Below are 14154 nucleotides of genomic sequence, written 5' to 3' on the forward strand. Positions count from 1 at the left end.
TAACCCCAGCCCTCGGGGCCTCAGAGTCTTTCCTTGGAAAAGCGAATGTCCTTCCCAGGATTGCTATGAAGATGGAATGAGCAAACATCTGGAAGAGCCTTTGGCCTATAGTAGGTGCTCAAGGAAAAATTACATAATCTCTTGCTGGCACATATATACCTCCCCTTATTAGAAGGGGAGAAACTTCCTCTCCCTCTCGTCCATTGTGACGTCCCAGACAACACGATGCAGGCTAGTATGGACTCATCAGTGTTACCCCAGCCTTCCTTCACCTACCTTGTGACTTTTTAGGAAACCATGGATACGCTGGTGTTTCCTAAGCTGTGAGCTGGTGCACACGGAGGGGTTCTTGGTTGTGCTATCACTGAGATGCAGACTCATAGCCCGCCACGTGTTGCCTGGGTGTAAAGAAAGCAAAGAAGAGTAAAGAAAAGGCCTGATTTGGGGGAATAAGATGGACCCCCAATCTGGAGTAGACAGGCTTGAGGGCTTTAGGCCATCCCTACAAGGACAGGAAAGGTTTTGCCCAACCTCACATTACCCGGCATAAAGAGCAGGGGGTCTGGGGAACCATAGTCAAGGCTCCTCAGGGAGCTGTGGGACCCTCTGCTGTGGGTGAGCTCAGAGCTGGAGCCCCCATCTCACCTCCCCCCCTCCCCCAGGCCTACAGGATGACAGGGCTACGCCCAGGAGGAGGGAGCATGGGAAGAAGAGGGAGTCAGGTATCCAGCTCGTGCAATATTGATGGGGTAATGGAATATTGCACTTTACCCCCTGCTGATCCTATCCCGGGTCCCTCCTGGCACCAGGGAACTCAGGCTCAGCGGCAGGGACATCACTGAAGGGACACTGACGGCCCTTGCCCCTTTCCCTCAGCCCCCCTGACTGCAAGGCCCTTCACCTGGGCGCACAAGGCCACACCAAGCCAGAGGAAGAGGTAGGAACTATGGAGTCTGCCATATGTTCCTGGGGGTTGGTCGAAAGGGGGGATTCCACAGTGAGTGGGGACAGGCAGGAGGGGTGGAAGCCAGCACCAAAGACAGATGGGAAAGGACCCATCTCCTCCTTCTCACTGGGGACGGAGGAGATTGAGAGTGCGTGGAGAGGTCGGGAAAGACAAGGCAGGCTTTGAGCCACCAGGGTCATTTGCTAGTTTCAGACACATCCCCCACCTCCTTGGCCTCTGCCCCTCTGATCCTGCTCCGGTCCCTCTGTCCTGATGCTTGGTCTCGGGTCATCTGGCTTTCTTTCCAACCAGCTGAGGCGGGATGCCCGGACAGGGAGGATGAGCTTGGAGGCATGGTGGAGCTCGGAGGTCTATGACTGGAAGGAGGGTGCAGAGATCAGCCCAGGCCCCCGGGCCAGAGGGGGAGGGGGGCGAGGGCGGGCGCGGGGGGGGGGGGGGGGTCTCCAGTTAAGAGCGTTCTTTCCAGCTGAAGGTCCACTTCTCTGACCGCTGGGCCCTGCAGTTATTAGCAGATAACTAATTCTGCTCAGGGGTGTGAAGGCACGGGGAAGGAGGAGGTGGTAGGGTCTCCTCTGCCCTAATTATCCCTCCTGGCTCCCGCTTTAGAAAGTCTGGCCCCCACGATATCTCGGGACCAGCCCATGAGGGGCTGGAGAAAGCAGCTCCTTTCTCTTATGTGTTCTTTCTCCGGTTTTGCTCTCCTGTGTGTGTTTGTCTTCCTCCTGGCGTCCATCTCCCTTCATCTTGTTCCGGCGCCCACCTCACAGAGCCGGGAGAAGTGTGTTCTCGGCCATGAAGCTCGGCAAGAACCGGCCCCACAAGGAGGAACCCCAAAGACAAGGTAGGGAAACCCGCGCCAGCCCGGCCAAGCGGGGGGGCCATCTCTCTGCACCTGACTGAGACCAAACCCCTCCCCTCCTCAGGCAGCGCCCCGACAGGCTCTCCTGTGATTGGCCGGCGAGGCCACCTGGGCGGGCCCTAGCTTCCCATTGGCTGCTGGCAGAGCCAGGTCCAAAAGGTGGTATTCAGGAAGGGGGTGCTCCTAGCTCTGAGGGTGAGAAGGGCATCTCCTCTGGTCTCCAAGTGAGCAGAACCCTCTGTCGGATGGGCCTGTTTTTGAAAGGCTCCTCCTGCCCTCTCTGCTCCCCCCCGCTTTTTGCCCTGCATAGAGAAGCCTAGAGATTGTTCATTAGAGAAGGAAATAACAAAAAACGAAAGCGGTAGGGCCAGTTACCTATTTCTGGGGGAAAATTAGCAACCTGAGACTGCTTACTCAGTGGCAGAACCCACTGCCCTGCCATTCCCCAAGCCTTCTCACCAGGCTCCAGTGAAGGGCCTGTGGCCCTTCTCCACAGGCTGGAGCGGCTTGTGGCCCTGGTTCCCCGGGGAGCCTCAGCCTGGTGGGAGGGCAAGACAGCTGTTTGAAGGGAGGCAGGGAGGCCGGGCAGGAGACAGGGGAGAACAGGATTGGATAAGGGAGCTGTATGTAGCTTTCCGACCCGGGTTTGTGGACACATGTCCTCCTGCAGGGCTCCTGTCTTCCTGCCTCAGCGTCCCCTGTGTGGTCTACTGGCCCCAGCACCTCTCTCCTTCCTACCCCCCCGTGCCAATTCTAGGTGTGCCCTTCCTTCCCCTTAGAGTGGAGTGTCTCAGGACAATCAATTCTTCATCCCATTGGACTCACATACATCAGTGCGGGGTTAGGTTCCAAATTCATCATCAGCGCTTTTACCTGGGTAAATTACTTCCTAAGCCTCAGTTTCCCAATCCGTGACATGAGAATCATGCCCATCTTGACAGGACATGGATATGAGGACAGGGGATACATGTACAAAGAGCCTGGCACTCAGAGGCCACTCAGTAAATGGTAGAATAGCTGTTGTTTGAAAGGTGTGTGAGTATGGATTCCTCCCTCCCTCGCTTCTTCCCCAGGGGTGTTCCGTTCGTGCCTAAGTAATATACAATCAAACTGAAAAAGAGTCGGGGCGCCTGGCTGGCTCAGTGAGTAGGGCAAGCGCACTTGATCTTGGGGTCATGAGTTTGAGCCCCCATTGGGCGTAGACATTGCTTAAAGGAATAAACTTAAAAATAATCTTTAAAGGGGTGCCTGGGTGGCATAGTTGGTTGAGGAGCTGACTCTTGGTTTCAGCTCAGGTCATGGTCTCAGGGTCCTGGGATCGAGTCCCACGTTGAGCTCTACACTCCTTGGAGTCGGCTTGAGATTCTCACTCTCTGCACCTCTCTCTCTCTCCCTTTCTAACATAAATAAATAAATAAATATTGTTAAATCATTTTAAAAATTATAATTAAAAAAATAAGACATGTTATGATATCAGTTAAAATCAAAGATCCAGATTAGGTAGGAAACCTTTTAGATACTCAGGCCATACCATTCTAAGCAGATGCTACCAAGTAAATCCCCCAAATTGGCTGTTAGCTTCCTGGATGCCAAAGAAAAAGGGGAAAGACAGTCTCTATCCCACCGTCCAGTCCACCTAAATGGCCTTTCTTCTTCGGCAGATGAACCGGCTGTGCTGGAGATGGAGGACCTTGACCGCTTGGCTATTCGGCTGGGGGATGGGCTGGACCCCGACTCTGTGTCTCTAGCCTCTGTCACAGCTCTCACCACCAATGTCTCCAACAAGCGGTGAGTATGCAGGAGACCCTCAACCCAAACTGCCCTTGCTCCTTCAGGCAAGACCCTGCTGGTTGTGGAACTGGGGTGGGGAAGAATCATCCCCCTCCCACCCCAACCAGCTTCTTCCTAACCCTGTCCCTTTCTTCTTTTCCTGGAAGTCTCTCACACCTCGGTCCCTACAAAGGCAGGAGCCTATTTCCAGGTCACTGAACACCTCCAGGCCACGGGAAATCAGAGAGTTGCCCAGCCCACAGCAGAACCTGTCAACCTAGTATCTCTGTCTCTGTCACTTGTGCCATTAGCTGGTCCTCTCTATTGAGACCTCTGCAAACAACTAATCTCCATTCTGTTTGACAGTCCTGGAGGGTTTGAAGACTATGATTCTGTCCTTCTGCCCTCTGCCAGGGTCCAACCACTGATAGTGCCCACCTCCTCCCCTCCAAGCAGTCCCTTACACCACGCCTGACTGTACATTTTCCTTCTCAGGTCCAAGCCAGACATTAAGATGGAGCCATGTGCTGGGCGGCCCATGGATTTCCAGGTAGGTGGGACATCTCGAGGCTGCATACTCTGTAGACTCTACTCAAGTGGGGAGTTCTGACCAGATGTGCATTATAGACTCTGAGGTTGCATGGATCTGAGGGTCATAGAGAACCACAAGCTGAATGTAAGTTCCCAAAGTAAGCTTGTTTCTGGGAGGCACTCATAAAAGTGTCATGACTAAAGAGGCATAAGCTTAAAGAGGAACTTGAGAACGATGCTTATGCTGGGCAAAACCCTCCCAGGATTTCATTTGTGTTCAGCATTGGACTTCATCAAGTCAGAGGGACCTGGAAAAACCATAAAAAGACCAAGAAGCACCACGACATATTTGTTGGATTATATACATATATTCCAACAATTAAAGTAAGAGCCTCTGAAGAGAGATTTTTTTTTTTTTTTTGGTGTGCTGTTTTAAATTGTTGTTTTCTATTATTTAATGTCAGAAGTAATGTCAATCCTGGTTATCCACAGATGAGAGAATGTGGGTGGTTATTTTTTTTCTTTTTCTTCTCTGTGTTTTTTCCAATTAACACTTATTTTTTCTGTTGGTGAGTTTCTTTTTTCTTTTATTCTTAGATTTTTTATTTATTTATTTGTCAGAGAGAGAGAGAGAGAGGGAGAACACAAGCAGGCAGAGCAGCAGGCAGAGGCAGAGAGAGAAGCAGGCTCCTCACTGAGCAAGGAGCCCGATGCGGAACTCGATCCTAGGACCCTGGGATCATGATCTGAACCGAAGGCAGCGGCTTAACCAACTGAGCCACCCAGGTGTCCCTTTGTTGGTGTGTTTCTAAAACCGGGGACAAACTGGCTGTGATGGGGAGAGATTTGAAGCCGTTGAATTGTTAATGTGCTCACAGCGCGGGCAGGATGGGTTGTGAGCATGGCTGGTAGCTGCAGAGAGAGGGCCACACAGGGCGACTAAACCCTAGTGCAGCCCCCAAGCCTGGGGGCCTGGTCCTGAGGCTTGCAGGCCACATCCTGATTTTGTCTCTTCTGGCAGAGTCGATCAGAGCCTGAGAAACTGAGTTCTACTAACCCAACCCACAATAGACTAAGCTGAAATCGCCGAGTACTTATTTATAAACTGGAAGCAGGAAGGCCCAGAGACCACCCATTGCTCTAGACCTTCCCTTAGGGTCTAATGAGACCCAACTTTAGGTCAGAAGACTCTGGGCGTTCCTAGGACTGAGTACACTCACTGGTCAGAGGAAACAGAGTCTTTAGGAGATGCCACTTGGCTACCACTGTATCAGAACCTGGGCCCAGAATCAGAGTGAGCCTTCTCTCCCAGGTTAGAGATACATCTTTTTTTTTTCTTTTTAATTTGAGAGAGAGAGAGAGAAAGCATGTCCACGTGAGCATGAGCAGGGGTAGGGTCAGAGGGAGAAGCAGATGCTCTGCTGAGCAGGGACTCGAATGTGGGGTTCGATCCCAGGACTCTGGGATCATGACCTGAGCCAAAGGCAGGCGCTTAACCCAGGGAGCCACCCAGATGCCCCCACAGCTGTATCTTTGATACTCACTTCCCAGACAGTACACACTGCCCCATCGTTAAGGATGGCCCCACCCCTCCTCCCTCAGGTGACAGTACCAAGGACTAGGAGGCACCTTTCTTTGTATCCGTTCATCAGTCGTGTTTTGTGTTTCCTTAGGGACATTCCTTGTCTCCCTTAATCCTTGCTTCAGTTCATTTTCATCCAGCTGGCGACCGTCTTTCCAGGTGCTTGAAAATAAGCTCCAGGCAGTGGTTTTAAATGGCTTCAAGCTGTTGGGCTCCCGGGAGGTCTGGGAATGTCGCTCCCTCCTGTCTCTGCCACAACCCAAACACAGAGTATCTGAAGACTTTTCCAGGGGCCTGGGCTCGGGGCTTTGCTCCTGTCTTCTGAGAATAGGAAAATTCCAGAGAACAAAGACCTCCTTGTCTGTGTTTTCAGATGTGTCACCAGCCTGCCACATCGAGGCACATAGAAAATGGAGTCATTGTTGAGCCTATTATCATGACTTACGTTCTCGAAGGCTTGCTATGAGCCAAGCACAATACTGCGAGCTGTCTGTGTGTTTTCCATTTAAGTTAATATAATCCTTACAACCATCCAAATATAGGTATTCCTCCACTTCATAGGTGAGAAACCGAGGCACAAAGAGGGTGAGGAGCTTTCCTCAGGTCACACAGTTATTGAAAGGTAAAGTCAGGGTGTCCAACCGAAGCAGTCAGAGTGACTAATTTCTCTCTAACTGGATGGATCTAATTGGATGGTCACCCCCTATGGTCCGCGTTCATCTTTAGCTTACTACCTACTGCTTTTTTTTTTTAAGGTTTTATTTATTTGACAGAAATCACAATTAGGCAGTGAGGCAGGCAGAGAGAAAGAGAGAGAGAGGAGGAAGCAGGCTCCCTGCTGAACAGAAAGCCCGATGCAGGGTTCAATCCCAGGACCCCGGGATCATGACCTGAGCTGAAGGCAGAGGCTTTAATCCACTGTGCCACCCAGGTGCCCCTCTACTGCTTATTTTTAAAGTCCTTTCCAACTGCTTCCTGACAGAGACTTTAATTAAGCGGGCCACACTTTCTCCCTCCAAAGGCTTTGCAGACATTCTGAATTGAACAGAACAGAATAGTTGTTGTATTTAACCTGGTAACACAGTATTGTCTGACAAGTTCATTCCCATCTCAATCACAATTATGAAAACAGTTTTAGAGAGAGAGCTCTGAGAATGCAAGTGTGGATTTATCCTTGCTTCCAAAAAATACAATGTAGGGAGCAAGAAAACAGCAAAGGAACATCCCTCTCAAGAGAGCTTAGCTTCGCCCAGTCAGAAAGACCTCTGAAAGCGCACCCAGCTGGTGGGAGAAGATGTAGGAAGGACCCTGAGGGCTCAGGACCACCAAGAGGCCATGGCGTGCCCATCCCCCTTTGTTTCCACTGGCTAGAATGTATGTCATGTGCAAACCCTTTCTTGATTATTGGCATCTCGAAGGTGAGAAACCCCAGTGTCATCCCAGGGAATCCGCAGCTTCCCCATCAGAGTGAGCAATGGTCAGCACCTGGCAGAGAGATTCTTGTTGGGTCATGGAATCCTGAGTGTGTTCCCTGCCCTTTCCTCTGGGCACCAAGATCGCATACATTTTCACCTCCATGTCATCTCGTGACATTAACCATGGACCCCAGCCTCGAAGGTAGTATTGCACCCTCTTCCTCGCTGGTCTCCCCGCCCTCGTAGCGCCTCCTCCATTCCAACCTCTGTGCCACCACTGGAGTGATGTTCTCAAAACGCAGATCCAGTCATGCCACATCTTGGCCACCTGGAGGTGAGGAAAGGTAGAGGGTATTACAGAAGGGGCAGCACCGATGCGCCTGTCCCCTGCCATCTCCGGTTCCCCGCCACTGTTCCTGCAGCATGATCAGAGCCCGCGGAAGCATGTCGCAGAGCACCATGGCTCTTGGGTTCTCCCAGGACAGAGATGCAGGTTTACACTCTGCCTTGTTCCTTGCAATGGTTTTCATGAAATCACATGGAGATTGGGTCCCTCATCTTGGAGGAGGAGGACTGAATAGGTCTTTACCCTAAGAGTCTCCCAGGTCCACTGCTTGGTCGGTTCCTTTGTGGGTCTATTTGCTGCCCCATCTTCCACCCTGGAAAAATCAAGTCCTCTGCTGATGAGAGAATGGAAGGAAAGGATGGCCAGTCCTCTCCCTCAAAATTTGTCTTATCTTAATTCTATTTTTTTTTTAAGATTTATTTATTTATTTGAGGGTGAGGAGGGGCAGAAGGAGAGAACGAGAATCTCAAGCAGACTTCCCACTGAGCAGGAGCAGGACGTGGGGCTCGATACCACAACACTGAGATCATGATCTGAGCCAAAATCAAAAGTTGGACGCTCAACGGGCTGAGCCACCCAGACATCCCTGATTTGAAATTTTTTTGAAATTTCAAGACCAAGTGATATAGACCTTCCATATAACCCCAGGTTGGGGGTGGGGAAGCAGCAGAAATGACATTCTCCTCCCCCACCAACACCATGCAATGACCCCACTGGCTCACGTTCAGGGTTTCCCTCGGGGTCACCCTTCAGCCAGCAAAGAGCACCCTCTGGAGGCTTCCTCTCCCCGCCCCCACCCTCTGCTCCTTTCAACCCTCTGTCCTCCTCCTATACCCACCCTTTGGGTCCTGAAAAGGAGTAGGGGGCCTCATGGCTGGGCCTCTGGATAAGAAACATAAAAACTAACCAACTGCTCACATTTAGAAGGTCAATCTCTTGATGTCACATCTTATTTCTTATTAGGCCCAAACTATGTATGTCTCCTTCCCCAGTCTTGAGTTACAGAGTCTTACTTTCTTTCTTTTTCTAATGGAGGGGAGAGGATGGGTTAGTTGTGGGAAAATATAATGAGGTTTTTTTTTTTAAGGCTTTGGCATTTAAAAGTTGCATAGAGGTTAAAACTCTATGAACTGCTGTGCAAGAATATTCTGGAAGGACTTCTAGTGTCTGCTTACTCTCTTCACAGTCAACTTCTCGGAACTAAGTTAATTAGCTCTATTTCCTTTTTAGCTCCCTGAAGAATCAGTGATCATTAAACGTCTTCAGAGCTCGGGACGCTGAGCTTCATTCCCTTTGGCATTTCAAGTTCCAAATAGAAATCCTTGCTTTCATAGTTCAAGTGTTACTTCAATTAGCGAATGTTCGGTTTCCAGTTCTATATACTTACTTGGCAATGTTCTCATTAGTACCGAAATTTCTATTTTTCTTAACATCATTAGTTTTGATGTGCAGATTTCTTGGGCTTCAGAAAATTTATGAGACTTTGACGGACACAGTGGAGTATAATTTCCATGGCTATTCTTTTTTTATGAAAAGGGAAAATAATTTTCTGGAGTAAAATCGTATTTAGAAGTTGCATCAAAGCACAGAGATTAAAATACCAAATCTGCAAATGGGAAGCATAAAAGCAACCCCCACAGTTTCATTAGAAGAATTAGCCAAGGTAAATGCTAACACTAGCTTAGCACAGGCTATTTTGTTAAAATGTTAAAATGCAAGTGTGAGAGAAACAAATGGAACAATCATAAGCTATAGGACCCCACCTACTTGGGAGACTCTGAGAAGTCATTTATCACAAAAACTCACATCTTCTAGAACTTTCTATGGTTTATGAAGCACCTTGATACACAGGACCTCACTTAACCTTCACATAACTTATGGATAGGTGATGTTTCCACATCTAGCTCAGTGAGCCTCTCACAACTGGTCATGTATAAGTTCTGGGGTTCATTGCCACCCCAGCCACCCCAAATCTGTGCTTCTTTCTTTTTTTGTCATGGCCACCCCAATGGGGACCAGCACCTCTAAATCCAAAGCAAGAACTGATTGCTTAAAATGAAGGTTCAAGAGGGGCACCTGGGTGGTGCAGTCGGCTAAACGTCTGACTCTTGGTTTTGGCTTGGGTTGTGATCTCAGGGTCATGAAATCCAGCCCAGGTGTCGCCGGGCTCCATGCTCAGCAGGGAGTCTACTTGGGACTTTGTCTCCCTCTCTCTGCCCCTCCCTACCTCTCTCTCCCTCTCTCTCCAATAAATAAATCTTGAAAGGGAAGGTTCAGAAAAGGTATGCACACATACCACCCCTGCCCCACCCCATATATATACATAAACATTTGTTAGATGTACGAACTACTGGAAAACGGCTTCCCAGCATAGAAGTAAGACTCCAGGGGGCTAGACCCCCCCAAAAAAGACACAGAGCACACAAAACACACAGCATCAAGCCAGCAAAGGTGGCCCATGCTCCTCAACAAAGAAATTAAAACAAAGGAGGAAACCAGGAATGTGGTAAGAAACACAGAGAGCTTTCAGAGACCTCCAATCTTAAAAAGAGAGATCCTAGAGCAAGAAATTACTTGCACGTTAATGAAGACATAGAAAGCTTAATTCCTGAGTGCGTGAAACCCCATAAGTGGTTTGCAGCCTTCTACTAGGCAGAGCCAGGGAGGCTGGGGGAGTCCTAAAAATCCTGATGCCTGGCCCCACCCGCCCGAGGTTGGACAGTTTTGGTCTGGAGTTTGGTGGAGACACCAGCTTGTTTAACCAGCGCCCTCCACCCTGCAGATAATTCTAGAACACAGGCAGCAGTGATCCAGCCCACGCCCTTCCTTTATAGAAGAAGACACAGGGGCTTAGTGGGGAAAGAGCCCCGGATCCAAGCGCTCACACTGGAACCCAAGCCCCGTATTGGCTCCCTGCTCCTGGGCTCGGCTCCAGGAGGACCCGCTGCCCGGCTCACGGGGCTCACCTCTGGCTTCCCTCTCCTGCCTGCAGGTCAGCATCACCGTGATCGAGGCCCGGCAGCTGGTGGGCTTGAACATGGACCCCGTAGTGTGCGTGGAGGTGGGTGATGACAAGAAGTGCACGTCCATGAAGGAGTCCACTAACTGCCCCTACTACAATGAGGTCAGTACCTTGTGGCCTTACGTGTGGAAAGGGACTTCCTACATGTGGTGGGAGGTGGGGCTCCAGGCCACCCGAGCCCCATGGGAGCAGCGGGAGTCAAGGGGCACAAAAGGCTCCCAGCAGGGCTGACCTTGGCCCACGCTGTTACAGCCCCCAGCATGCAGATGTGCCGTGCCATGTCCACTGAAGCCCAAGTCTAGATCACCCCCTGACAGTGTTCTGGCCGGAGGCCACCCTTTGAAACAAACCTCCAGCGCTGTCTGTGGGTGAACCCCGTGGGGCTTGGCCAGAGCCCTCTGGGTCAGTGACACCATTCAGGAGCGGTCCCTGTGAGCCAGCCTCTCCTGTAAATGCTGCAGGTGCGTCCCCTCATCCGGCCTCCACGAAAGTCGGAGGTTGTTGCCCTCAATCCCATGTGACACGAGGGGACACTGAAGCTCTTGGAGAAAGTCCTTGCCCGGCCGGTAAGGGCCAGAGACGGGTTCCAAGTGCTCACCTTCCTCCTGGGCTGCCTCCAGGCTGCGTGAACCTCTGTGGGGATGCTTCCAGAGCACTGGCCTTAGGGTATGAGAGAAAAAGTCTGGTTCCTGCTCCTGTTCTTTGCAGCCATCTGAGGCCACACTGAGGTCAAAGGAACTCAGAGACCTTCTAATACTATCTCTGCATCTTATGGAGGAGGAGACTGAGGCCTCAGTGGGAAGGGCTTTGCCCAAGAGCACAGAGAGCGCTGTTGACGAAGCAGGACCCAGCCTGTCGGCCTCAGCCCAGGGCTCCCTCTGCCCCCTCAGATGGCCACCGCTGACACAATAGGCTGACTCTGGGCTCCAGCAGGGAATGGACCTAATCAGCTCTGGTGGGAGATGTCCAGGTGACCTTTAGATGCCTGAGTGTCTGAGGGACACAGAAGCCTGAGGGTTCTAGCCCTCCCTCTCCTGGAGGGACATCCAGTTGGCCTTGCCTGGTGGCTCCAAGAAGTGGGGGTGCCAGGCTGGCCCAAGTGAGGCATCTGTGTCCCGGGTCTCCATGTCTGTGCTGAGGCATGGTGAGGGCTGGGGGTCCCCCCTGGACTTGGCAGGGAGCTCCCCAGCCATGCATCTTCAGGAAGGAAAACTGGACACATTTCTGTCCCCCACAGGGACCCAGGCCAGGGCCCTATGCTACCACGGGTGGGCCTGGTTCTCACAGCTGGTAGCCCATAGGCCCACAGGGCTGGGGCATCCGTGCTCACAAACACCTTCCCTCATCTCCCAGCCCCATGTGGCCACTTTCCCAGGAGCCAGGAAATTCAGCCTCCCCGCCTCTGACCTCACATCAGGGCGCATCCCTGGCCAGCCTAGCTAAGAGTCTGCTTTCCCTTAATGGATCTGGAGACACGTGCCCATGGCTTTCCACGGTTATTTGATAGCGGCAGAGCCACGTTTGGCTGACTCAAGACTCACCTTGCACCAGCCCCAATGCACTTTGTGTTTTGTTCACACTGCCTGCTCCTTCCCAAGGAAACAGAGCAGCTCCCATGCCGTTTCCCCAGCAAACTCCTACTCACCCTCCAGAGCCCAGGCCTAAGGTCCTTGCCCCTGAGCCGACCTACCAGCGTTCTCTGGGTCAGAGGTTGATGCGCTTCTTTCTCTGGGACAGTAACGTCCCTGAACTGTGGTTGGTCCTTCATGTCTCTGTCCCTGGTGGGTTAGAGGCTCCCTGTAGCCTGTGTCACTGTGGCCCAGCCCAGAAGCTGGCTTGTGCCTGGAGGGGTTGGGTAGCACTTTGCTGAATGGATACTCCCCCGAAGGAAGAAACATACATTTGCTCAGCATGTGTGGCACTTTGAGCCCATGCCTGGCAACATGGGGACCACAGAGGTGACAGTCTCTCCCCTGACAGGTCACGCCTACTTCCAGCCTAAAAACCACTTTCCAGTTGCCACTAAGACTTTCCACTAAGAAACCACTTTCCACTAAGACTATCCCTTCCACTCACGTGAATCTTTAATCTGTTCCTGATTCTAGTTTTGTTCTTTCTCACAAATCCAAGTAGCTCTGATTCATTGAATTTCTGTTTCTGCCAAACCAGTGTTTCTCACTCAGCACTAGGGACGTTTTGGTGTCAGGGATTGTCCTATGAAGTGTGGGCCATTGGGGAGCATCCCTTCTACTCACTCGATGGCGGTAGCAACCCCACCCAGTAGCAACCAAAAATGTTTCCAGATGTTGCCAGATGTCCCGCTGGGGTTAGAATTACCTCGCTGAGAACAACCACTTGAAGCTCTCTTCCCACGACTCCTCTGGTCCCAAAGCAGGACTTTTCCTTTTTGCTTCTTGTCCTATACCACGTTCCTCCTCACTGAAAAATACCCGTAGTCCCAGGGCTGTGCTGCTTCTGGCTAATTCTCTGAGTTAGCAGGAACTTTCCTTCTTTGACTCCACTAAACACAACATGGGAGATGAGAACAATAGCATGACTTAGCAGACTTCTAAAGTGGTTCGAAAAGGGACGTCTGCTCAGGACACACAAGGAATGTGCTCACAGACTCCTCAGAGGCTGCAGAATTCTGGCTCTCACTTAGCTAGCTCGCTCTCCCAGGGCAGACGCAGTCAGAGGCAGCGGCCTGGCCTTTGCCCCCTGCCTGGCTCCAGACCCGTCTTCCTGTGAAGGGAGGCTCACAGCCACTGCCCTCCCGTTATAGCCTGACCGTTCAAGTCCAGGTCAAGACCCCATTCCATGGCTCCATCTGGTCCTGGCCACTGGTGCCTTCCCCTTCTGCTTCAGCCACCTCTCTCTCTGGGCCTGGATCCTTCTCTTCTTTCTTCCCAAAGAGTCTGGCATCACCCATCCACTCAACACCCCCAACTCTGCCTTTACTTTTCCTTTGGTTCTTCCTTGCCTATAAGGTGTTCTACTCTGGCATATTCTCTCTGAGTACAATGATGGAAAACCGCATATGCTCAGGGTCAGGAAACAGGCAGGAGTCTGTCTGTCTGTCCCCCATCCATCCCTTCTAGCCACGCCCCTTTCTGACCTCCCACTCACCGTCCAACTCGGTGAGCTGTCCCCACTGCCTCTCCTCCTAAGTAACCCCCAGTCTCCACCCCCAGCTCCACAGAAACCGCCCTCGGTCATCAAGGACCGGGTCATCAAGGGTCATCAAGGACCACACTGTCCCCAAGTACAAGTCCACGTCACCCTTCTCTCTGGACTGCCCAGCTTTTTCTGTTGTCTTGATGCCCCCTCCACTGGGGGCCTCTCTGCTGCCCTCCCCTCCTGCCATCTCGTCCCTCGTGGCCTTTCCTGACACGTGCCCTGTGCCCTCTGACTGAAATCTAGTCACCTGCGTGACTAGATCTCCATCCATCTCTCCAGAGCTTCGGTGCCCCCCGACCAGTGCCACCTGACACATTGCGGCCACATGCAGCAGTTGCCATGTATGGGGTCCCCGACCACGTGCACTTACGGCTTTAACGCTTGACCATGGTCAGCTCACTCAGACTTCACCACCATGCCTCCCACACCCCTTCGGATGGTGCCCCTGGAGCAGTTCAACATGGCAGCCCCGAGTATTGTCCCCA

At 51.7% G+C, this 14154-nt stretch overlaps 1 protein-coding gene across 4 annotated transcripts in view; it reads left to right on the plus strand.

The window, feature by feature from the left end:
* OTOF (otoferlin) overlaps positions 1-14154 on the plus strand; it is a 92190-nt gene that overhangs the window by 51164 nt on the left and 26872 nt on the right. For all 4 annotated transcript variants that reach the window (XM_059132432.1, XM_059132431.1, XM_059132433.1 and 1 more), the window contains 4 exons: positions 1735-1808; positions 3488-3614; positions 4092-4146; positions 10463-10594. In XM_059132432.1, the coding sequence (XP_058988415.1) occupies positions 1735-1808; positions 3488-3614; positions 4092-4146; positions 10463-10594 (388 nt within the window). The remainder of the gene's footprint in view (positions 1-1734; positions 1809-3487; positions 3615-4091; positions 4147-10462; positions 10595-14154) is intronic.

Source organism: Mustela lutreola, chromosome 9 (assembly GCF_030435805.1).
Source record: "Mustela lutreola isolate mMusLut2 chromosome 9, mMusLut2.pri, whole genome shotgun sequence".
NCBI classification, from domain to species: domain Eukaryota; kingdom Metazoa; phylum Chordata; class Mammalia; order Carnivora; family Mustelidae; genus Mustela; species Mustela lutreola.